The 26,136-nt window shown below is 44.2% G+C and overlaps 1 protein-coding gene across 1 annotated transcript in view; it reads right to left on the bottom strand.

Annotated features, from left to right (window-relative positions):
• LOC126214918 (uncharacterized) overlaps nucleotides 1–26,136 on the bottom strand; it is a 179,033-nt gene that overhangs the window by 45,081 nt on the left and 107,816 nt on the right. Inside the window, exons 2-3 of the mRNA XM_049941559.1 lie at nucleotides 1,627–1,749; nucleotides 962–1,081 (exon numbers count right to left, since the gene is read on the bottom strand). Coding sequence (XP_049797516.1) covers nucleotides 962–1,081; nucleotides 1,627–1,749 — 243 coding nt within the window. The remainder of the gene's footprint in view (nucleotides 1–961; nucleotides 1,082–1,626; nucleotides 1,750–26,136) is intronic.

The raw sequence follows: 26,136 nt of genomic DNA on the forward strand, positions 1-26,136 counted from the left end.
AAAGGTCGGAAAATGTCCAAGAAATAATTGAGGACGCTGGATGTAAGTGCTACTATGAGATGAAGAGGTTAGTACAGGAGATGAAGCCATGGATGGCGAGATACAATCAGTCACTGACTGACTGATGATTCAGAAACAAATTCAGATTGTTTGAGTGGTAGAGTTTGTTGTGGCTGTTAACGGTTAAGAAGGCTGAACGGTGAAGACTGGAGGTGAGGTTGAGGTAAACAAGTTATCCTTCAAGAAAAAAATGGGGCAAATGGTTCTGAGCACTATGGGACTTAACATCTGAGGTCATCAGTCCCCTAGAACTTAGAACTACTTAAACCTAACTAACCTAAGGACATCACACACATCCATGCCCAAGGCATGATTCGAACCTGGGACCGTAGCGGTCGCGCGGGTCCAGACTGAAGCGCCTATAACTGCTCGGCCACAACGGCCGGCTATCCTTCAAGAAGAGGATGTTAATAGCAGGTTGTATAAGCATGTAAGACTAAATTAGATAGTGAATTAATGGGTCTGGAAGTGGGGATTGTTAAATAACGCTTTGTAAAACGTCATTTAGGTTCTATGTGAAGTCTGATGATTTCGAGAAGTGGAGTGAACTTAAGTAACTTGTGACGCATGTTTATGAGAGAGGATAAACAAATGTGCAAGAAAAGGGGTACAGAATGCATCAAAGGAGATGGAATACAATTTAACGGCGGTGATAGCAGAAATGGTGTGGGCAAATGTAAGCATGAAGACATAGAGCGGGATGAGATGATAAGAGCTTGGGCAATTCACACATGACTACTGCACAACAGGATTGGTGGCATTGTGAATATGACGATCAAAAGATTTCAGTGTAACTGCCCATCTTGCGAGTTGGAGCCCTTTCTCCACATTACGACCGTCACAGACACGAGGGCGCTAATCGCGTGCACAGAGCTAGGTTAATGGCGGCTTTGCTACTCACGACGGACACGAGGAGGCCCGTGGCAGCTGCCAGCAGCCCCCAGAGGCACACCGTCCAATCAGCGACCGCCAGGGCTGCCAACAGCAGCGCGCCAGTCAGCGGGTTGTTGCAGAACAGCACCTGCAGCACAAACGAGACAACCGCTACTGATGCAGTCAGTGCAGTAGAAGGAAGGGAGGAATATTAAGGCACATACTCTGAGAGAAACCTGACTGGTATACAATCTGGACCGGAGGCCTCGCCTTTATTGATTTAAGCTGCTTCGTTACTCCGAGGATATCTACTTCTACGTTCCTCATCTTGGCAGTTGTTCTTGATTGGAATTCAGGAATATTTACTTCGTCTTCTTTGGTGAAGGAGTGTGCTCTGTGGCGTAACATATCGACTACTCAAGACTTCTGTTTGAAACATATCCAGCGTGCAGATGTGAAGTTTCATCGCGTACCAAAAATAAGGTATAAACCTTACAACTATAACGAACGTCTTCCTGAAGTCAAAGGATAGAGCATCAAGCTGGGCTGCGTTGTCTACGGCACTCACGGTATTACAGGGCGGGCACATTTCACAGGTCTTTTTCTTTGTTTTCGCGGAATCGATTTTGATTTTTTCATCAATCAAAAACGTCGCATTTCGTGAGCATGCTATGTTCCGTAATGCGGACGTACCTGTCCGTAGCCGCGCAGCAGAGCGTCCAGGAACTTGAACAGCAGCCAGGGAGACTTGTTGTTCTTCTCGGCCAAGATGTCCGACAGGATGCGGCAGTCCCCAGCCACGTGCTGCCATTTCAGCTGAAAGGACACGAAAAAAGTGAGGATTAGGATCAAAAACAGCGTGAGTCGTTGACAACAACAATAGCTGTGCGGTAGGCATCTTGTGAAGCAGTGACTCTGTCAAGCACATAATGCACGTGGCGAGATCACAGCGTCTATCCAGACGAAACCCCACCGCAAAGGAAGATGGTTCAAATGGCTCTGAACGCTATGGGACTTAACTTCTGAGGTCTTCAGTCCCCTAGAACTTAGAACTAGACTACTGGTCATTGAAATTGCTACACCGAGAAGTGATGCAGTTGATAAACGGGTATTCATTGGACACATATAGTACACTAGAACTGACATGTGATTACATTTTCACGCAATTTCGGTGCATAGATCCTGAGAAATCAGTACCCAGAACAGCCACCTCTGGCCGTAATAACGGCCTTGATACGCCTGGGCATTGAGTCAAACAGAGCTTGGATGGCGTGTATAGGTACAGCTGTCCATGCAGCTTCAACACGATACCACAATTTATTACGAGTACTGACTGGCGTATTGTGGCGAGCCAGTTGCTCAGCCACCATTGACCAGACGTTTTCAATTGGTGAGAGATCTGGAGAATGTGCTGGCCAGGGCAGCAGTCGAACATTTTCTGTATCCAGAAAGGCCCGTACAGGACCTGCAACATGCGGTCGTGCATTGTCCTGCTGAACTGTAGGATTTCGCAGGGATCGAATGAAGGGTAGAGCCACGGGTCGTAACACATCTGAAATGTAACGTCCACTGTTTAGAGTGCCGTCAGTGCGAACAAGAGGTGACCGAGACGTGTAACCAATGGCACCCCATACCATCACCCCGGGTGATACACCAGTATGACGAAGACAAATACACGCTTCCAATGTGCGTTCACCGCGATGTCGCCAAACTCGGATGCGACCATCAAGATGCTGTAGACAGAACCTGGATTCATCCGAAAAAATGACGTTTTGCCATTCGTGCACCCAGGTTCGTCGTTGAGTACACCATTGCAGGCGCTCCTGTCTGTGATGCCGCGTCAAGGGTAACCGCAGCCGTGGTCTCCGAGCTGATAGTCCGTGCTGCTGCAAACGTCGTCGAACTGTTCGTGCAGATAGTTGTTGTCTTGCAAACGTCCCCATCTGTTGACTCAGGGATCGAGACGTGGCTGCACGATCCGTTACAGCCATGCGGATAAGATGCCTGTCATCTCGACTGCTAGTGATACGAGGCCGTTGGGATCCAGCATGGCGTTCCGTACTACCCTCCTGAACCCACCGATTCTATATTCTGCTACCAGTCACTGGATTTCGACCAACGCGAGCAGCAATGTCGCGATACGATAAACCGCAATTGTGATAGGCTACAATCCGACCACTATCAATGTCGGAAACGTGTTGGTACGCATTTCCCCTCCTTACACGAGGCATCACAGCAACGTTTCACCAGGCAACGCCGGTCAACTGCTGTTTGTGTATGAGAAATCGGTTGGAAACTTTCCTTGAGTCAGCACGTTGTATGTGTCGCCACCGGCGCCAACCTTGTGTGAATGCTCTGAAAAGCTAATCATTTGCATATCACAGCATCTTCTTCTTGTCGGTTAAATTTCGCGTCTGTATCACGTCATCTTCGTGGTGTAGCAATTTTAATGGCCAGTAGTGTACTTAAACCTAGCTAAGGATATCTCACACATCCATGCCCGAGGCAGGAAGCAGCCGCGTGGTTCCGGACTGAAGCGCCCAAACCGCTCGACCATAGCGGCCGGCACAAAGGAAGAGAGACAAATAAAATTAGTCTTTTAATTCTGATCAACGATTCGAAACCTCAATAAAATTCCGAGTAAATTGACACGAAACAGAGAGCGATCGGTCAAATAATTAATAAGTCGTCAGTATTAATAGAACTAAATTAATTTTCCCAGGTCCGCAGACACTGCCGAGGTATTGTCCACATAGAGGATCATCAGATGCAGGGAGCAGGATAATATTGGCGTTTCCCTCTTATTTGATACAGAAAACGTCTAAGATGGCGAAATCCTGCTTGATAGTAACGTGCTTTGGTAGTAGTGAGGTCTTAGTAACTGCGAGCTGATACCAAGATCGGCTACACAGTACGGCGACAGAGGTTACTAAACATCTACAGCAGGGAAACTGATATTTTTTAGAAAATCAAACAACGATGAGTTTTAAAAAATTAAATTATTTTATTGTTTCTCAGGATATTATCTTTTAAAATCGATACTTTTTTGTATTTGATGAAACCAGTTCTGAAATCAATGGACCGATATTTCAGAGCTTTTGTTTTTCCGAATTACGATGAAAAGTTACTACGGACATGCATGAATGTCCATACGGACAGGCACTGTGGCGACAACAGTCGTTATGAAATATATTAAATGTATTCGCTGTTGCGAATATGGATAACCATCAGCTGCATAATCGAATGACGACAATGAAAAATTGTGCCGGACCAGAACTCGAACCCGGACTTCGTGGTGGACGACATTATGGAAGGTTGGGTCTCGCCGTGAGTCGTGGTCAGGTACCCATATGGTAAGGCGGACGCTCGCGATAAGCGGCAGATCCGGGTTCGATTCCCGGCAAGACACAAATGTTCATTGTCGTCATTCCATTATACAGCTGATGGTTATCCATACTACCAACAGCGAATACATTCAATGTATTAAAGGAATGATGTCGCTGTGACTGAGGCATAACAGAGACCAAAAAGTGATTCCACTCATTTCATCTTCAACGTTTGGAAACTAAAACAAATCATAAGGTGCTGTTGCGGGATTCTATGGTGGGGGGTGGGGGGGGGGGGCATGGTGCTGGCCTTAAGGGCATCCATATACTAAGTTGTTAGTTTTGCTGCATGCGTCGATGCGTCGTCATGATGGAAAATTACTACTTTTTCTCTTACTTTCTCAAAACTTTTGGAGTAAACAGACATCTGTGTACCAATCCACAGTACAGGAGCGTCTGTCTTCTGATGCTATAGTAACAGATTCTGTTCTGAAGACCAGCTTAGATGACTAACTTTTCCTTTTCAGGATCGTAACAATGAATCCAAGGTTCATCACCAGTAACGATATACGAAACCGAATCCGAAATGCTCCCTTGAAATCCTTTCAGAGTTTTGCTGCACCAATCAATGGGCACTTGTTTTTGATCGAAGGTCAGTTTATGTCGAATCCATCAATACTAGAGTTTTCTCACATCCAACAATGGAAGTAAAATGTTTTGGACTGCACTCATATTACCGCCCAATGTCGCCCGAGTAAGTTCATAAGATATCCGTCGATCTTCTTTAGGCAATAGTTGAATAGCGCCATTCATGAAATTCATCCCAAAGAAAAAGACGATCTCTTTTGAATACATTGTACCAATTATGAATTGTTCCTTTAGACGGGGCTTCTTCGCCAAATGTATTTCCAAGACGATCTTCACATTGTTTAGGATCAATGAGGATTCAGTATCATACAAATTCATAGCACGGACATGTTCTCTAGCCATATCCATTTTTTTGGCGTATACAAAACCTGTGAATGATGATAATTAAAGAAGTAATAGAGAGAAACGAACAAACTACACTGCAATGAAATTGTAAACATAAAAAAACAGCTATCAAATATAAACCAATTTCATTTGTTTTTAGAGCCATGGCACATATATTACGCGTTTCCGGAGACTGCATCCATTGAGTTTGTCAAATAGCAAAAAAGGAATAAACAAAGGATACATGTTTTGTCACGTATTACCAAAAAGAAAATGTGCGTGCCAAGAGGAAGAAAAGTACAGAGCGTCTACAGGTGGAAAATATACATACCAAAACCCAAGGGGGAAAATCAGTACAGAGTATCACGCCAAAATAGTACTTAAAGGTACCATGCACAAGTGCATCCTGACTAGAGAAACAGTAAATTATACAATACCTGATGAAAATCGTTTGTACATCTACTACTGGAGCTTAATATGAAGTCTTTAAAGTCAGTACCGTCATTAGACTGTTGTTTATTTGCAGTGTTACATTTACACTTACACGATCATGATTTCGGTTTCAAGGCGCCGTTATCAAGTGTTTTAAGTGTTATACAGTGTCTAAGATGACACTTACACAATCATGATTTCGGCTTCAAAGTGCCATTATCAGGTGTTTTAAGTGTTATACAGTGCCATCTTAGGCATTACTTCACACCCATCTTAGGCACTGTATAACACTTAAAACACCTGATAATGGCACTTTGAAGCCGAAATCATGATCGTGTAAGTGTAAATGTAACACTGCAAATAAACAACAGTCTAATGGCGGAGCTGACTTTAAAGAAATATATTATGGCTGTGGCCCCGCATTATGAAAAAATTATTAATATGAAGTGTTTCCTCTCTTCGATTTTATGACCTTGCACTCTGCTGCAGTCATTTTCGATGACACGTCTGAATCTCTGTGAAGTAATGGCAGCCTATTCTTCCTCTTGAGACGAAATCAGAGAAGGTGTGTTGCTGTACTCAAGGGTCTGGACGAAATCTACGTTCTATCTCACATCAAAGCTGTTCCATTGGGTTCAGGTCGGGACTCAGGACAAAAAATGGCTCTGAGCACTATGGGACACAACTGCTGTGGTCATAAGTCCCCTAGAACTTAGAACTGCTTAAACCTAACTAACCTAAGGACATCACACACATCCAAGCCCGAGGCAGGATTCGAACCTGCGACCGTAGCGGTCGTGCGGTTCCAGACTGTAGCGCCTTTAACCGCTTGGCCACTCCGGCCGGCGACTCTGGACAAGTTTGTTCATTTCAGGTAAGCGTCTGTCCATAAGCCACTGCTTTACAGGTGCCGCTTTATGTCATGGTGCACTGACGTGCCGATACAAACGGTCATCGTCTCCAAATTGTTCCTCTACTGTAGTACACAATGCTGTGAAATGTTTTTTATATCCTTCCGCAATTAGTGTTTTCCAAAGAGCAATATGAGGACGACACCCCAACACCAAAAAACATCCCCACAACGTAATACCATCTGCACCCTACTTCATAAGGGCAGGTAATGTTCTCCAGCCATAAGCCAAATCCAAACCTATCCGTCGGATTGCCACGGAGTATAGCGTGATTCATCACTGTAAATCTCTCGCTTCCGGTCATCCACAGTGTAGTGGATATCGCCTCCAGCGTCGCTAACATTGACTGCAGAAGTGTCTGGCTAACAATGAGGTCATGGGAAAGCGATATGCACCTTATAGAGGTGATGGTTCTATCGCGAACACAATCTAGAAAAGGACAGTGCACTGGTGGAGCTGTCATTTGCCCTCAGGTGCTTCGTGTGAAAAGGTTTCCGACATGATTACGCACGCAGAACAGGAACTGACAGACTTTCGACACAATTGTAGATGGAGCTAGACACATGGGACATTCCATTTCAGAAATCGTTAGGGAATTCAATATTCTGAGATCCACATGTCGAGAGTATGCCGAGAATACCGAATTTCAGGCATTACTTCTCACCTCGGAAGACAGCCTTCACTTGACGCCCGCGAGCAGCGGCGGTTGCGTAGAGTCGTCAATGCCAATAGACAAGCAATATTGTGGTGTCACCGCCAGACACCACACTGGCTAGGTGGTAGCCTTTAAATCGGCCGCGGTCCATTAGTATACGCCGGACCCGCGTGTCGCCACTGTCAGTGATCGCAGACCGAGCGCCGCCACACGGCAGGTCTAGAGAGACTTACTAGCACTCGCCCCAGTTGTACAGCCGACTTTGCAAGGAAAGGTTCACTGACAAATACGCTATTTGCCGAGACGATAGTTAGCATAGCCTTCAGCTACATTTGCTACGACCTAGCAAGGCGCCGTATTCAATTGATAATTAATATTATGAAGCATGTACCGTAACGAGAGATGTTCTACAAATGTGGATTAAAGTTAAGTATTACAAGATTTCCGTACTTTATTGCAATTCTCAAGACATTGTCCTGTTCCAGACTTCACGTCAATCTGCGTGAGCTGAACGCGTGCCTTTCGGCTACGTCAGAGTGGCGTGGCTGTCTTGCTACGCCACTACAAATACCTCCGGAAATAACCGCAGAAATCAATGTGGGACCTTCGACGAAAGTATTTGTGGTGTCACCGCCAGACACCACACTTGCTAGGTGGTAGCTTTAAATCGGCCGCGGTCCATTGGTACATGTCGGACCCGCGTGTCGCCACTGTCAGTGATCGCAGACCGAGCGCCACCACACGGCAGGTCTCGAGAGACTTACTAGCACTCGCCCCAGTTGTACGACGACTTTGCTAGCGACTACAGTGACGAAGCCTTTCTCTCATTTGCCGAGAGACAGTTAGAATAGCCTTCAGCTAAGTCAATGGCTACGACCTAGCAAGGCGCCATTAACCATTTCCAGATAGAGTCTCACTTGTATCATCAAGAATGCTGTATACAAAAGATGGATTAAAGTTAAGTATTATAGCAGCTACGTACTTTTCTTTATAGCATTCATTACGTCTCCTGTTTCAGACCTAAACAAGCCTGCGTAGCAGACGCGTGCCCTTTCGGCTTCCTCGCCTTGTGTCTCGACTGTCTTGTCTAGACACAACAGTATTCTTTGGGCCACTGCGGTGAAAACTGGCGTGAATGGGCGATGGCAGCAGACGACCGACGCGAGTGCCTTTACTAACAGGACTATATCGCCTGCAGTGCCTATCCTGGGCTCGTCACCATACCGCTTGGACCACAGACGACTGGAAGACTGTGGCCTTGTCAGATGAGTCCCGATTTCAGTCCGTAAGAGCTGATGGTACGGTTCGAATGTGGCGCGGAGTCCACGAACCCATGGTCGCAAGTTGTTCAAATATTCAAATGTGTGTGAAATTTTATGGGACTCAACTGCTGAGGTCATATGTCCCTAACCTTACACACTACTTAACCTAAATTATCGTAAGGACAAACACACACACCCATGCCCGAGGGAGGACTTGAACCTCCGCCGGGACCACTCACAAGTTGTCACCGCGGCACTGTGCACGCAGGTGGTGGCTCCATAACGGTATGGGCTGTGTTTACATTGAATGGAGTGGGTCCTCTGGTGGCACTGAACCGGTCATTTACTCCGAATGGTTAGGTTAGGTTACTTGGAGACCATTTGCAACCATTCATGGACTCCATGTTCCCGAACGAAGTTCGAATTTTTATGGACTAGCTCTTTATACTCATGAAGTAATGAGTGCTATCGACAGGGGATATCAAATTGATTCCATATTTTTAGATATCCAGAAGGCTTTCGACACTGTTCCTCACAAGTGTCTTCTAACCAAACTTCATGCGTATGGAATATCGCCTCAGTTGTAAGACTGGATTCGTGATTTCCTGTCAGAAAGGTCACAGTTCGTAGTAATAGATGGAAAGTCATCGAGCAAAACAGAAGTTGTATCTGGCGTTCCCCAAGGAAGTGTTATAGGCCCTCCATTGTTCCTGATCTATATTAAAGACATAGGAAACTCTCTGCGTAGCCTTCTTAGATTGTTTGCAGATGATGCTGTCATTTACCGTCTTGTAAAGTCGTCAGATGACAAAACGAATTGCAAAACGATTAGATAAGATATTTGTCTGGAGCGAAAAGTGGCAGTTGATCCTGAATAAAGAAAAGTGTGAAGTTATTCACATGAGTACTAAAAGAAATCCGCTAAATTTCGATTACGCGATGAGTCACACAAATCTGAAGACTGTAAATTCAACTAAATACTTACGGATCACAGTTACAAATAACCTGAATTGGAACGATCGCATAGATAATGTGGCTAGAGCAAACCAAAGACACCAATTCATTGGCAGGACACTTAAGGTGCAACAGGTTTACTAAAGAGACTGCTTACACCACCCTTGTCCGCCCTATCCTGGAGTACTGTGTGGGGTGTGGGATCCGCATCAGGTGGGACTGACGATGACATTGAAAAAGTTCAAAGAAGGGAAGCTCATTTTGCATTATCGCTAAATAGGGGAGATAGGACCACTGGCATGATACATGAATTGGAGTGGCAATCTTCAAAACAAAGGCGTTTTTCGTTGCGACGGGATCTTCTCACGAAATTTCAATCACCAGTTTCTCGTCCGATTGCGAAAACATTCCGTTGCCACCCACCTACATAGGGAGAAATGATCATCACGATAAAATAACAGAACTCAGGGCTCGTACAGAAAAATTTAAGTGCTCGTTTTTCCCGCGCGCCGTTCGAGAGTGGAACGATAGACAGCTTGAACCCTCTGCCAGGCACTTTATTGTGAATAGCAGAGTAATGACGTAGATGTAGATGGATGACAATGCGCCATGTCACCGGGCCACAATAGTTCGCGATGGATTTCTAGAACATCCTGGACAATTCCATGGAATGGTTTGCCCATCCAGATCGCCCGACATAAATCCCATCGAACATTTATGGGTCATAATCGACAGGTCGGTTTGTGCACAGAATGGACATATAGAGGCTGGAGGAGGAGATCGAAAGAGAGGGTGGAAGGAGACGAAAATGAACAAAGAGAGGTGAGAGGACAACATGGGCGGAGAGAGGAAGGGGGCAGATGAGGAAGAAGTGGTAGCTATATATAGCTGTATACAGCAATTGCGAAGCACTGCTCGGTTTCAGACAATCATTCGAACATACGCTGTTAATATGCCGGCACACAAGCTAGCATTGCGAAATTAAACACATTACGAGGTACTGTAGAACATTACACCAGTGTTGTGCGTATTTTCATTCATAACGTAAACATATTAGAATCATGTCCTTTCTTTTTTTCTTTTCATTTAACCAGACTGGGCCGGATGCAGCTAGTACAAAAATAAAATGCTTAGCAAGCGTAGAAATGTATTAGAAGACTATAAAATATGTGAAGTGATCCCTCTTCAAGGTGAGAGAAATCGTGAAATCTGGATAAGAATCAACAGGAAAACAAGTACTTAATAGAAGCGCCAATAATAAAGTTACGGGAGAAAGAAGGGATGATGCACGTCGCCCAAACTCTCTGTGGAAGTTAAAGTTAGTTTTGTGTTCGTACTTTATCATGGGCACAGACCTCTATAACTTCCCTCTGTCACCCACTCCGTTAACTCCAATCACGAATAGGAGGGTGTGAAGCTGATTGACACCTCAATTCCCGTTTATCGTAGCAATAGCAATAGCAACAGCTGACGACAGCAACTTTACTCGATTGCTCTCGAGTTTTGAAAACATGTGACGTCACGGGAGCTCGCGGGAATGGAATTTTACCGCAGTCTGGGTATGAATCGGACATTCTTAGAAGCTACAGTCCTCCATGAAGATGTTCTCCATAGACAGGTACAAAATACTGAAGAAATTCGTTAGGCCACGGTGTTGTAACCGGCAATATTCTAAAATGTGACTGATAGGAAGTAAGAGAATTTTAGCAGTTTAAATGAATAAAGAAACAAAATTTCCGGCCATGAAAGTCTACATTTTACCAAAGGGATCAGTGTCACGTGTTTCTCATCCTTCTTTTCCTTCATATGAGGCATCCTTTTCATACTTCGGCACACACACATACTTGCATCGTAGACTACACTGATCAGAAACCGCTAATACGCGACGTGTAGCATTTGTTCATCTTTCTATTACTATCATCCGTTGACCGAATTTGCTTAAGACAGTAATCCAGACTATAATATATGATATCGAGCATTACGTAAAAGCTGAAGGATAATTTAACATTCGATTAACATACCTGTTTCTTACCGAATCATATACATTAACAGTTAACATATCGGCTGCGAGATAACTCTCGTTTTTTCGTGCATGGATTTAATGTACACTGAAACTGTAATTTGAAGTGCGGGGCCCTTAACACCTGCAGAAATTCTCTAATCGATGATCAAATCTGTCATGCTTCCTGCAGAAAAATTCACACTAACGTCGACAAAACCCTTAGCTGATCTGAGAATGACAGTCCCCTTTACAAATGTATAAATTCCAGATTAACAGGACTATCTACTCTACGACAGATTCTTCGGTTACAGCCCTAATGATGAACGTCGATTAAAGACTTACGTGTAAGGTTATACAGCGATATGGCTCGTAAAATAAGTGGCCGAAACTTTAACCCTTGTTGCGAAAACTTGAGATATTGTAACGCACCGTTTCTAGTGTTCAGTCAAATGCTAGACACCGAAGTAATGCGTATACATATCGCTAACACTGAGTCCGTCTGGTGGCAGAGGGAGGACGAAATAGAAGGCGAAAGGCACTCACGAAGCGCAATGCTGAAAAATGGAAAAATGTATTGTACAGTTATCAAGAACTGTAAGGAACTGGTAAAAGGCATTTGAGCGCGTATATAATCACATAGTTTCCTTCACAATACACAAGGTGTCCCACAGTGGTAACTCAATACAGAGATGTTTGACAAAAATAGTCTTTTAACGCCAGCTTGTTCATATAGAGGTATGGTTTTATTCACAACAGTTTCGCAAATAGATAATATAGAACAAAATGATATTAACAAAAAAAAGGATGGTAGAGCACATCAATGGACCAGTTTCAGATTAGGGCGCATGGCATCTGGATCATTAGCGCCCATACTGTTCTTCATAACTTGCGAGTACCAGATGTATCATTCCACATTCATATGCTAAAAACAACACAAACACAGAAATTTGTTTACAAATCTTACACAACGCAAATTAAAAAAAATCAACGCGCAGCAAGAGCTTCTAAAAATTTCGTTATTGCGACATGTTGATTAACAACTACCCATACCGAAATACTTTGTAGTATTCCGGTTGTAGCTCATAATTTTTGTATATTTTCAGATAAAATACTAAAAAAACTTTCTGCACATTCAGTTCATTGTTCCCTAGTGAGCCGTGGCGCCATTAAGTTAGAACACTGTTCTGTCTGGCGCCACTAGCTGAAAGATAGTATCGCGTTGCCAATATGTATGAGGAAGAGTTGGTATCTGTGGCTTATGTACTCAGAAGCTCTTTGCTTGCAGATATATGTGTGGGATCGGTGGCCCGAGTGAGGAGGGCACCAAGTTTGGGGATTGAAGGTAACATCGCGACAAAAGGCGGTCACGAGGTCCGAGCAGCCGAAGCCACGAGCTGTACAAGGAGGGACTATGCAGAGCGAAGATACCGGAGCACTTCACCGGAGAGCGTCGACTACAAGCAGCAGGCCGACATGCCGTCGGTTGGTCGGCAACATTCGTGTCGGACGACCGCTCGTGGCCTGGCTGCCCCCTTCTACCAGCCTGTCATCGCCAGCACTCGGTAACCGCCGCGACGCACCGTGGATCCATGGAGCTGCTTGCTAGTACATCTACATCTACATCTACATTTATACTCCGCAAGCCACTTAACGGTGTGTGGCGGAGGGCACTTTACGTGCAACTGTCATTACCTCCCTTTCCTGTTCCAGTCGCGTATGGTTCGCGGGAAGAACGACTGTCTGAAAGCCTCCGTGCGCGCTCTAATCTCCCTAATTTTACATTCGTGATCTCCTCGGGAGGTATAAGTAGGGGGAAGCAATATATTCGATACCTCATCCAGAAACGCACCCTCTCGAAACCTGGCGAGCAAGCTACACCGCGATGCAGAGCGCCTCTCTTGCAGAGTCTGCCACTTGAGTGTATTAAACATCTCCGTAACGCTATCACGGTTACCAAATAACCCTGTGACGAAACGCGCCGCTCTTCTTTGGATCTTCTCTATCTCCTCCGTCAACCCGATCTGGTACGGATCCCACACTGATGAACAATACTCAAGTATAGGTCGAACGAGTGTTTTGTAAGCCACCTCCTTTGTTGATGGACTACATTTTCTAAGCACTCTCCCAATGAATCTCAACCTGGTACCCGCCTTACCAACAATTAATTTTATATGATCATTCCACTTCAAATCGTTCCGCACGCATACTCCCAGATATTTTACAGAAGTAACTGCTACCAGTGTTTGTTCCGCTATCATATAATCATACAATAAAGCATCCTTCTTTCGATGTATTCGCAATACATTACATTTGTCTATGTTAAGGGACAGTTGCCACTCCCTGCACCAAGTGCCTATCCGCTGCAGATCTTCCTGCATTTCGCTACAACTTTCTAATGCTGCAACTTCTCTGTATACTACAGCATCATCCGCGAAAAGCCGCATGGAACTTCCCGACACTATCTACTAGGTCATTTATATATATTGTGAAAAGTAATGGTCCCATAACACTCCCCTGTGGCACGCCAGAGGTTACTTTAACGTCTGTAGACGTCTCTCCATTGATAACAACATGCTGTGTTCTGTTTGCTAAAAACTCTTCAATCCAGCCACACAGCTGGTCTGATATTCCGTAGGCTCTTACTTTGTTTATCAGGCGACAGTGCGGAACTGTATCGAACGCCTTCCGGAAGTCAAGAAAAATAGCATCTACCTGGGAGCCGGTATCTAATATTTTCTGGGTCTCGTGAACAAATAAAGCGAGTTGGGTCTCACACGATCGCTGTTTACGGAATCCATGTTGATTCCTACAGAGTAGATTCTGGATTTCTAAAAACGACATGATACTCGAGCAAAAAACTAGTAAAGGGGCTAACAGTCTGTAATCCTCGTGGTGATTTGTTTCGTTGTCTACCCGACCTCCTAATTATTCCAGAATAGAAACATCCCCAGCCTTTGGCTAAGCCATGTCTCCGCAATATCCTTTCTTCCAGGAGTGCTAGTTCTGCAAGGTTCGCAGAAGAGTTTCTGGGAAGTTTGGAAGGTAGGAGACGAGGTACTAGCAGAAGTGAAGCTGTGATGACGGGTCGTGAGTCGTGCTAGGGTAGCTCAGATTGTGACTGGGTATTGTCCTTATCATCACTATTTTCCGGCACGGTAGCTCAGCGTGTTCGGTCAGAGAGTTATCTACCCTCTGTAATAAAAAACTGAGCGAACGGGTCAACGAAGAACCTGAACGGGTATCATCGGACGTCCGCCTCGAACAAAATCAACGAACAATATAGAACAAAATGATATTAACAAAAAAAGGATGGTAGAGCACTTTCCCGCGAAAGGCAAAGGTCCCGAGTTCGAGTCTCTGTCTGGCATACAGTTTTAATCTTCCAGGAAGTCTCCTAATTATTTTCTGCTTTGTAGCCGACCCTCAAAGTTTTACTCGGTCGGGTCTTTCGTCTTAAATACAGACCGTAGTATTGTACTAGACACTAGATGTCATTTGAAAATTTGCCCTTCCTTTCTACTTTATACCCGATCATTAATGGTTTAATGAATCAGCTCCCAGTCGTAAATACAGGCAGGACAATTGTAGCAATAGTTGCTGTTAAAGGGGTCTTGTGGTTAGATTTAGATGTTAACCGGTTCAATTCCTTGATTGGAATTGTATTTGAGAGAATCTGAACTACTTGTTGTACTAAGCTGTGCGTTTCTGTCTTTGAAAGACAGGGTCATTATTGGTGTATTTTTAACTGGCTCTTGTGGTTCCGCCGAGTGAGTTCTCTTGTAATAAGTACCCATACGCAATGTTTGAAAACGTTCCTTCAGAGCGGCCTTCATAACTGAGAAGCAGTTTAACTTTTGACATATTAACAGCCAACTGACACCAGGGCTTTAGTCAGAATAAGATTGTCAAAAGGGACGGGTCAGGATCCAGTCGCACCTTGGTTGCTGATTGAAATGAAAAGGTTGCTCGCTTTGATGCAAGCCTTATCATTGTAATAATTATTTCCTAATTTGCTTAACCTTTAAGCATAGGTGCACATTTTAATCCAGAACATTCCGACATATAGTTTCCAAATTAAAAAAAGTTGTACATCATCTGTTTGAGTAATTGAAACACTCTTGTCATCAATATTACTGATATCTTTTCACGTGTTGCAGAAGAGAATTTAACAAGAGAGACTGTTGAAAGGTGGCTACACTGAGCCACAGCGCCAGAGATCGCGCTAGAGAGTATTGTTCCGCCGCCACCACTGGCAGTGATTATTGAGAACTCGTAGTGGGCAGTGCTTGTTGAGAACTCGTAGTAGTCAGTGCTTTGGGAGAACTCGTGGTAGTCAGTGCTGAGATGTCGTAGTGAGGAGTGTTTGTTGAGATGAGCTAGTAGGCAGTGCTTGCTGAGATGTGATACTGAAAAGTTCTTGTTGAGATGTGATAGTAGCGAGTCGGTGTGGAGAGATTGTAATGTCTAGAGTGCTTTTCATCAATATAAATTAAGGTAACAAACTACTTTTCTTTTCTTTCTCATTATTTCAATGTGCTGAATAATGCGTCATTACAGGTTCAGTCAACAAAGCATCTGGCTTGTGTTCTTGTATTGGAGTGTAATTCTGGTTTTCTTGAGTAATTATGGTATTTCTATTTTCTTTAATTAATTCAGTATAAATGATATTTAAAATTTCTTGTGTTGTTGAAGAAGAACCGTGCCAGATGCGTACATTGAGTCATACTTCCACAAACAGAACAGTTACACTTGTGCCTTGGTTTCGTAGGTTTTATAGTTGCTGGGGACTTAATTAATTAATTGTGTTAATGAAAATTTCCATTTCATTCTTTGTTGTTGTTCTATACAGTCAGATTGCGTAATAATACTAGTCAGGGCCAACCGTTACGAGACTTCGTAATCGGACAAGCTACTGAAGCAAAAAATTAAAATTATTTGCATTCTGTTTTAATTAAGCCCCCATGCACTGTGTCCAGCGCCGTAGTAAACACCGCTGTTAATGTTTTAATGAATCAGCTACTGGTCGTAAATACAGGTGGAAAAATTGTAGCAAGGCATTGGTTACTGTTAAACAAACAGGAGTCTTGTGGTTAGATTTAGATGTTAGCCGGTTCAGTTCCTTGACTGGAATTGTATTTGAGATAATCTGACCTACCTGTTGTACAAAGCTGTGCGTTTCTGTCTTTGAAAGAACAACATGAGAAAAAGGCCCCGGACCTGCAGCTCTCCCGATTGTCATGTTATTCTTGTTTTGATTTCTCTTGTAAAAGCTTATTTATTTCACAAATTTGTTAATTTGTAAAGAGAACAAATTTATAATTCTATATATTGTTAAATAAACATGTTGTGTGAAAAGAAAGTTACGTTGGTGTATCCTCCCTTCCACGTTTTTCTTAATACCAGTAAATATCAAGTCTCAGCTAGAAGACCTGTTTCGTTGACGTCAACATGTTGCACAACTTTGGTCACGTCTATACTTGCGTAGTACGAAATTTATGGAGACTGGAAATGTACTCATTAGGAATCCACAGACTCTGCAAACAACGATCGTATGAAAAATAGCGCGCTTCGTTCATCCACGAGATCCAGCGGGTAACAGATACCGACGCCCAAGTTGATGCTATGTTGCTTGACACACGCAAGGTGTTCAATACAGTTACACAGCCTCGCACAATGACAAAAGACACACCGCACATCGTTCTTAACAAGGAGAAATCTTATGATGTAGAAGTAGATTCGAACGTACCAGTACCCCCAAGGGAGTATAATGGCACAATTACTGTACACAACTTTAGAGGCAGTTAAGACAGGCCATCTTAAATATACGGTCCACTCAGATTACAGTGATCACCGTGTCACGTCAACGTACAATAACCACTCACAGATATCAAGTGGCAGCATTAGCAGTGGAGGGTATACAGGGTGGTCTATTGATCGTGACCGGGCCAAATATCTTACGAAATAAGCATGAAACGAAAAAACTGCAAAGAACGAAACTCGTCTAGATTGAAGGGGGAAACCAGATGGCGGTATGGTTGGCCCGCTAGATGGCGCTGCCATAGGTCAAACGGATATCAACTGCGTTTTTTAAAATAGGAACCCCCATTTTTTATTACATATTCGTGTAGTACGTAAAGAAATAGGAATGTTTACTTGGACTTTTTTCTCTTTGTGATAGATGGCGCTGTAATAGTCACAAACATATGGCTCACATTTTTAGACGAACACTTGGTAAAAGGTAGGTTTTTTAAATTAAAATACAGAACGTAGGTACGTTTGAACATTTTATTTCGGTTGTTCCAATGTGATACATGTACCTTTGTGAACTTATCATTTCTGAGAACGCATGCTGTTACAGCGTGATTACCTGTAAATACCACATTAATGCAATAAATGCTCAAAATGATGTCCGTCAACCTCAATGTATTTCGGAATACGTGTAACGACATTCCTCTCAACAGTGAGTAGTTCGCCTTCCGTATGTTCGCACATGTATTGACAATGCGCTGACGCATGTTGTCAGGCGTTGTCGGTGGATCACGATACCAAATATCCTTCAACTTTCCCCACAGAAAGAAATCCGGGGACGTCAGATCCGGTGAACGTGCGGGCCATGGTATGGTGCTTCGACGACCAATCCACCTGTCATGAAATATGCTATTCATTACCGCTTCAACCGCACGCGAGCTATGTGCCGGACATCTATCATGTTGGAAGTACATCGCCATTCTGTCGTGCAGTGAAACATCTTGTAGGGACATCGGTAGAACATTACGTAGAAAATCAGCATACATTGCACCATTTAGATTTGCATCGGTCAAATGGAGGCCAATTACCCTTCCTCCCATAATGCCGCACCATACGCTAACCTGCCAAGGTCGCTGATGTTCCACTTGTCGCAGCCATCGTGGATTTTCCATTGCCCAATAGTGCATGTTATGCCGGTTTACATTACCGCTGTTGGTGAATAACGCTTCGTCGCTAAATAGAACGCGTGCAAAAAATCTTCCATCGTCCCGTAATTTCTCTTGTGCCATGTGGCAGAACTGTACACGACATTCAGAGTCGTCGCCATGCAATTCCTGGTGCATAGAAATATGGTACGGGTGCAATCGATGTTGATGTAGCATTCTCAACACTGACGTTTTCGAGATTCCCGATTCTCGTGCAGTTTGTCTGCTACTGATGTGCGGATTAGCCGCGACAGCAGCTAAAACACCTACTTGGGCATCATCATTTGTTTCAGGTAGTGGTTGACGTTTCACATGTGGCTGAACACTTCTTGTTTCCTTAAATAACATAACTATCCGGCGAACGGTCCGGACACTTGGAAGATGTCGTCCAGGATACCGAGCAGCAAACATAGCACACGCCCGTTGCGCATTTTGATCACAATAGCCATACATCAACACGATATCGACCTTTTCCACAATTGGTAAACGGTCCATTTTAACACGGGTAATGTATCACGAAGCAAATACCGTCCGCACTGGCGGAATCTTACGTGATACCATGTACTTATACGTTTGTGACTATTACAGCGCCATCTATCACAAAGCGAAAAAAGTGGTCCAACTAAAACATTCACATTTCTTTACGTACTACACGAATATGTAATAAAAATGGGGGTTCCTATTTAAAAAAAACGCAGTTGATATCCGTTTGACCTATGACAGCGCCATCTAGTGGACCAACCATAGCGCCATCTGGTTTCCCCCTTCAACCTAGTTTTGTAGTTTTTGTAGTTTTTTTCGTCTGACCCTTATTTCGTGAGATATTTGGCCCGGTCACGATCAATGAACCACCCTGTATAACGCGTGTCTGGGGGATGGGTAAAACAGTGCAGCCCTCATTAGAGGCAACTGAGTGATTTATCTGACGTCCTTAAGGATATGATCATTTGCTTTTGGGACCAAGGGTGGAAGTATTCCCGAAACGGCTCAGTTTGTAAACTGTTCGCATGTCACCGTAGTTCACGTATACCGTGCACGACAAAATGGCGCCAGCGAACTGTGGTGCACCGCAGGCTATAGGTCACTAAGATGAACGACGGCTGCGCAGATGTGTTCGGGCGAATAGACGTACAACTGTTGAGCATCTGACCGGCCGGATGAACCAAGGGGCTACCAACGACCGTTCAGCGAACTTCGCTGCGTTTGGGCCTCCACAGGAGGTGCCTGTTTCAAGCACCCATGCTGATTGGTGTTCACCGGCTTCGAAAGCTGGAATCTGCACGCCAGTACCCAACTGGACGGCCACTGAGTGGCAACAGATGGCCTCTACAGATCACGTTTTATGCCCCATCAGACAGATGGCCATTGACGTGTACGGCATAAAATGTCTCAAAGCAAAGACCCTGCAACCAAGAGAGAACGTTATGGTCTGTAGAATGTTTGGACGGCGTTCTCGTGGTGATCTCATCATTCTCGACGGCACAATGCATCAACATGCGTATGCACTTGGGACAATATCCGCCACTACACGTATTGCATCTTCCGGCAGGACAATGCAACGTGTCAGACAACTCACACTGTACGTGCGTGGTTGGAAGAGCACCGGGATGAGTTTACCATGCTCTTCTGGCCACCAAACTCCTCGGATGTGCCCCAATCGCGTATCTGTGGGCCACCTCGTTCGGGCTGTTCGCGCTGCGGATCCTCAACCGAGAAACCTGGTGCAGTTGGGCACGTCACTGGAGTCGGCACAGCTGTACATCCCTGTCGGTACCTTCCACAGCCTCACTGTGTCTTTTTCTGCACGGCCTGGCTGCAAAAGGTGATTATTCAGGCTTTTGGCAGGTGGTCACATTAATGTGACTGGTCCGTGTATATGCAGAACGTGTACATTGGTACTGTTTCCGCTAAGCTATAGCGGACAACGAAAGAACTTTCTGACGTACACGAGTAATGATTAACATTTATAGCTGCTGTACTATGACACTGAACTATTCTTTAATGGAACTAAACACTTTTCGTGTAGCATTGGAAAGAGTCTTCGAATTGGGCTTCAACGACTTAACACGATTGGAACTTGATCAAATAGTAACCAAATAACAGCAATCAGAAACAAATAATGATGATGATGATCGTATGACATTATTGGCTGGGAGAATCCATTAGGCCTGATGCACGTCGTTCGATGATGATGATGATGATGATGATGATGAAAGGATGAGGACAACACAAAGACCCAGTCCTTCAGCGGAGAAAATCTCGAACCCGGGACTCCAGGATCAGATAGTGAGCTGCGGGCAACAACGCCGAAAAACCGCGTCTCACAGTCAGCAAACAGGTGACTGTGAGGTAGGGGCCGTGTGCTTACCTGTCCAGTTGAAACATATCAGTCTGTGCTCTGCTGTTGTAGCGATCACAAACGACTTGCTCCTCGAACTGTTCAGACTTTCATAATGTACAAGACGTTCGAAACGACGGGTGCGGTTTTCGTTTATAGCGAATGTCGCCAAACTGTTACGGCGGCCGGTGGGGTTGTATAATGAAACATATTACCTGAGCGTGTCAAGCCATCTCGATATGTCTTCACAAACATTATATGAATTTCAAGAAACTGGAAGTGTGATGAATAAAATACGTCAACAAAAAATGACAGCTTCATGGCAATGGCTCCCAAAATCGGTTACAGTTCTCCAAATAGTAATCAGTAGTTCCGCATTCAGGCTGACTGGTCGCAATGATAAAAGTCAAACATCAGTTAAAAATGACTTCAGTGCTGTTAATCAGATATCAGCAAAAAATTCACATACAAAAAGTATTTTACAAAACACAATAATCGAAGGCTATAGCATTACTTTAACTAGAATCACCTGGCAAAAACCATAACAGACCTATCCAAGAGCGATTCCTGCACTTAGATACGTCTTTTCCAGTTTTATATGAAACAAACATTCGCAGAGTACTGACACAATTCTACAGAGTGCGCACCAAGAAGACATTTTTGACGCCAGGTGGCATTACAAAACGTATAGTGGCGCCGAGGCACCTCAATTAGACTACAGTTATTACACAGTATGTCTGGTGGCTGTGATCCCACTTATCATAAAATGAATATTTTCTTTATACAAATGGTAATTACTTTACAGTGATAAAAGGTTACCCAAAATATTTGTTAAATTCGGCGCCAAACATCGTCAAAAGCTACAATCAAGTGTCTACTTACAGGTGCAAAATGACGCGGTGTTTCTACACAAAATTGCTTTTATGAATGAAGCATCGTTTACAAATCATGGGTAAATAAATCTTCGCAAAACGTACAACAGATCAGCTAAAAACCCACGCTGCATCAAAGAGGTGATTAACCAATGTCCTTGCTCACTTAACACGTGATGCGACTTTTTCAAATATATATCAGTGTATCTTGTTTTATTGATGGGATTCTAATAGATAACAAGTGTCTACAGTTCCTAACAGTGCGTGTTGTGACGTAATAGAAAGCCTTATGGTCCTATGCAGGATTGAGTGAAGAACTGAATAAAAAAATTGGAAAGAAAATCAGCATTGGCCGTATTTTGTTGTTTTATTGTCAGCAAAATCGATTTTCGGTCACTTAGTGAGAATCCTCAGTGCTGTAATATACAATTAAAATTGGTAGGCACTGGTGTCAAGCTATAACTACAAGCTTAGAGCGATCACATAAACTCATAAATTGTATATTACAGCACTGAGGATGGTCACTAAGTGCCAGAAAATCGATTTTGCTGACAATAAAACAACAAAATACGGCCAATGCTGATTTTCCTTCCAATTCCGTCCACTATTTGGTCGTGGTGTACACAACATGCCATGGAGTCGGCAATCAATGAATAAAGAAATTCGTACATATTATAGAAACGGTGTATGTGTACACCAGTTTATGTGTGTTCCACATATCCTCCTAAACAACTGGGCCGATTTCAAGGAAACTTACTGTAGTACGCATATCTCTTACCGTGAAGCAACAATTCATTTCGGGGTAAGAACCACCTGCCTATCACAGTTCAGAAGATATTACGTCATAAACAATGAGATGCGTGAAAAACTGCTGCATCGTGCATGACGTTTAAATTTATTACTTCTGTGCTACTGACTTTATTCGCAATACATTTCGCAGACAGTATACACATACACCGCTAAATGCACCCACAAAATAGTATAATGGTACCACATATAGTTAAGTAGATATCTTCATCTACATCTACATCCATACTCCGCAAGCCACCTGACGGTATGTGGCGGAGGTAACCTTGAGTACCTCTATCGGTTCTCCCTTCTATTCCAGTCTCGTATTGTTCGTGGAAAGAAAGATCTCTCTGGTTTTATCCTCATGGCCTCTTCGCGAGATATACGTAGTAGGGAGCAATATACTGTTTGACTCCTCAGTGAAGGTATGTTCTCGAAACTTCAACACAAGCCCGTACCGAGCTACTGAGCGTCTCTCCTGCAGAGTCTTCCACTGGAGTTTATCTATCATCTCCGTAACGCTTTCGCGATTACTAAATGATCCTGTAACGAAGCGCGCTGCTCTCCGTTGGATCTTCTCTGTCTCTTCTATCAACCCTATATGGTACGGATCCAACACAGGTGAGCAGTATTCAAGCAGTGGTCCAACAAGCGTACTGTAACCTACTTCCTTTGTTTTCGGATTGCATTTCCTTAGGATTCTTCCTATGAATCTCAGTCTGACACGTGCTTTACCAACGATTACTTTTATATGGTCATTCCATTTTAAATGACTCCTAATGCCTACTCCCAGATAATTTATGGAATTAACTGCTTCCAGTTGCTGACCTGCAATATTGTAGCTAAATGATAAAGGATCTTTCTTTCTATGTATTCGCAGCACATTACACTTGTCTACATTGAGATTCAATTGCCATTCCCTGCACCATACGTCAATTCGTTGCAGATCCTCCTGCATTTCAGTACAATTTTCCATTGTTACAACCTCTCGAAATGACGCCATAAACATTGAGATGCGTGAAAAACTAACGCATTGTGTGTGACGTTTAAATTTCGTAGCTATAGAGCGCCATCTGTGTGTATCCCGTAATAGGGAAGGTTCACAGACAGCAAACGTGTACAGTAAGCAGGCAACCATGCCAAAGAGACGCACTCGTGCTTCCTACAGCCAACTGATTGAGTCTGAAGGGTGGCAAACTGAGTCCTTCTGAGTGGCGGGATACTCCTTTCGGAGAATTGCCACACAAGTTGGACCTGCTGTCAGTTGTGTAACGATGCTTCTATCAATGGTCGCTTGGACATTGTCACACTTGCAGAGGAGGTTCTGGACGCTCACGCAGCACAGACGCCTGCCAGAATTGTAAGGGCAGCAGTGGCAGATCGTACAGCTACCACAGCACAGCTTGTGAGCCCACATGTGTCAACACGAACAACTGTGAACCGGTTATTAGCAGTGAGACTACTGGCACGCACACCTGTTGCCCATCTTCCACTCACGCCACGGCATCGATGTGCACTGCTCGACTGGTTCCATCGGAGGATGGAATCAGCAAGTCGTGGTCTCCAGCAAAGAACGCAGATTCTGCCGACACGCAAGTGATGATCATTTGCACGTACGATGTAGACCTGGTGAACACTGTCTAATAGAATGCATTCGCCTATGTCACAGCGCCCCACCCCAGGCCTTATGGTCTAGGGTGCGGTAAGCTACCACTTTCGTTCAGCTTCGTATTTCTGGAGGGGACTGTAACCATCGCTCAGTACATCCAGAATGTTGTTCGATATGTTCTTTTGCCATTTTTCCAACAGGAAGGTGGTGTGTTGTTCCAACAGGATAATGCTCGTCCACACACTGCACGTGAAACTCAATGTGCTCTGCAAGACGTGCAGCAACGCCCTTGGACACCATGATCTCCACAATTGTCTCCAATGGAGCAATTGTGGGATATGACGCGACGAGAAATGTCTCGTACGACTCAGCTGACGATTCTTACAGAACTACGTGAACAAGTCCATTAGGAGTGGCATAATATATTCCAGAACAGTATTCGCAATATGTACGATCCACTGGATGTGACAGTCGGTGTCTGAATAGCCGCCCGTGGAGCCTACACCACGTACTAATATGGGTCTCCCAGCATGGGTCAATACCTGGTACCTCTGAACCACGTGCGCTATTGATATGTAAATGTAAGCGTTTCAAGTACTCCATATGCAATATTGCAACAATACACTACTGGCCATTAAAACTGCTACACCAAGAAGATGACGTGCTACAGACGCGAAATTTAACCGACAGGAAGAAGATGCTGTGATATGCAAATGATTAGCTTTTCAGGGTATTCACACAAGGTTGGCGCCGGTGGCGACACCTACAACGTGCTGACATGAGGAAAGTTTCCAACCGATTTCTCATACACAAACAGCAGTTGACCGGCGTTGCCAGGCGAAACTTTGTTGTGGTGACTCGTATATTGAGGAGAAATGCGGACCATCACGTTTCCGACTTTGATAAAGGTCGGATTGTAGCCTATCGCGATTGCGGTTTATCGTATCGCGACATTCCTGCTCGCGTTGGTCGAGATCCAATGACTGTTAGCAGAATATGGAATCGGTGGGTTCAGAAGGGTAATACGGAACGCCGTGCTGGATCCCAACGGCCTCGTATCACTAACAGTCGAGATGACAGTCATCTTATCCGCATGGCTGTAACGGATCGTGCAGCCACGTCTCGATCCCTGAGTCAACAGATGGGGACGTTTGCAAGACAACAATCATCTGCACGAACAGTTCGACGACGTTTGCAGCAGCACGGACTATCAGCTCGGAGACCACGGCTGTGGTTACCCTTGACGCTCCATCACAGACGAGCGCCTGCGATGGTGTACTCAACGAGAAACCTAGGTGCACGAATGGGAAAACGTCATTTTTTCTGATGCATCCAGGTTCTGTTTATAGCATCATGATGGTTGCATCCGTGTTTGGCGACATCGCGGTGAACGCACATTGGAAGCGTGTATTCGTCATCGCCATACTGGCGTATCACCCGGGGTGATGGTATGGGGTGCCATTAGTTACACGTCTCGGTCACCTCTTGTTCGCATTGACATCACTTTGAACAGTGGACGGTACATTTCAGATGTGTTACGACCCGTGGCTCTATCCTTTATTCGATGCCTCCGAAACCCTACATTTCAGCTGGATAATGCATGACCGCATGTTGCAGGTCATGTACGGGCCTTTCTCGATACAGAAAATGTTCGACTGCTGCCCTGTCCAGCACATTCTCCAGATCTCTCAGCAATTGAAAGCGTCTGGTCAATGGCGGCCGAGCAACTGACTCGTCACAATTCGCCAGTCACGACTATTGATGAGCTGTTGTATCGTGTTGAAACTGCATGGGCAGCTGTACCTGTATGCACCATCCAAGCTCTGTTTGACTCAATGCCCAGGCGTATCAAGGCCGTTACTACGGGCAGAGGTGGTTGTTCTGTGTACTGATTCCTCACCATCTATGCACCCAGTTTGCGTGAAAATGCAATCACATGTCAGTTCTAGTATAATATATTTGTCGAATGAATACCCGTTTATCATGTGCATTTCTTCTTGGTGTAGGAGTTTTAATGGATAGTAGTGTAAATCTTGAATGAATAGGGTACCTCTAAAATGGTGTAATGCTTTTTTTCTGGAAGTGTGTATCAATGACTTCCCCAACACTGTTAATAATAACACAACAT

This window comes from Schistocerca nitens, chromosome 12 (assembly GCF_023898315.1).
Source record: "Schistocerca nitens isolate TAMUIC-IGC-003100 chromosome 12, iqSchNite1.1, whole genome shotgun sequence".
NCBI classification, from domain to species: domain Eukaryota; kingdom Metazoa; phylum Arthropoda; class Insecta; order Orthoptera; family Acrididae; genus Schistocerca; species Schistocerca nitens.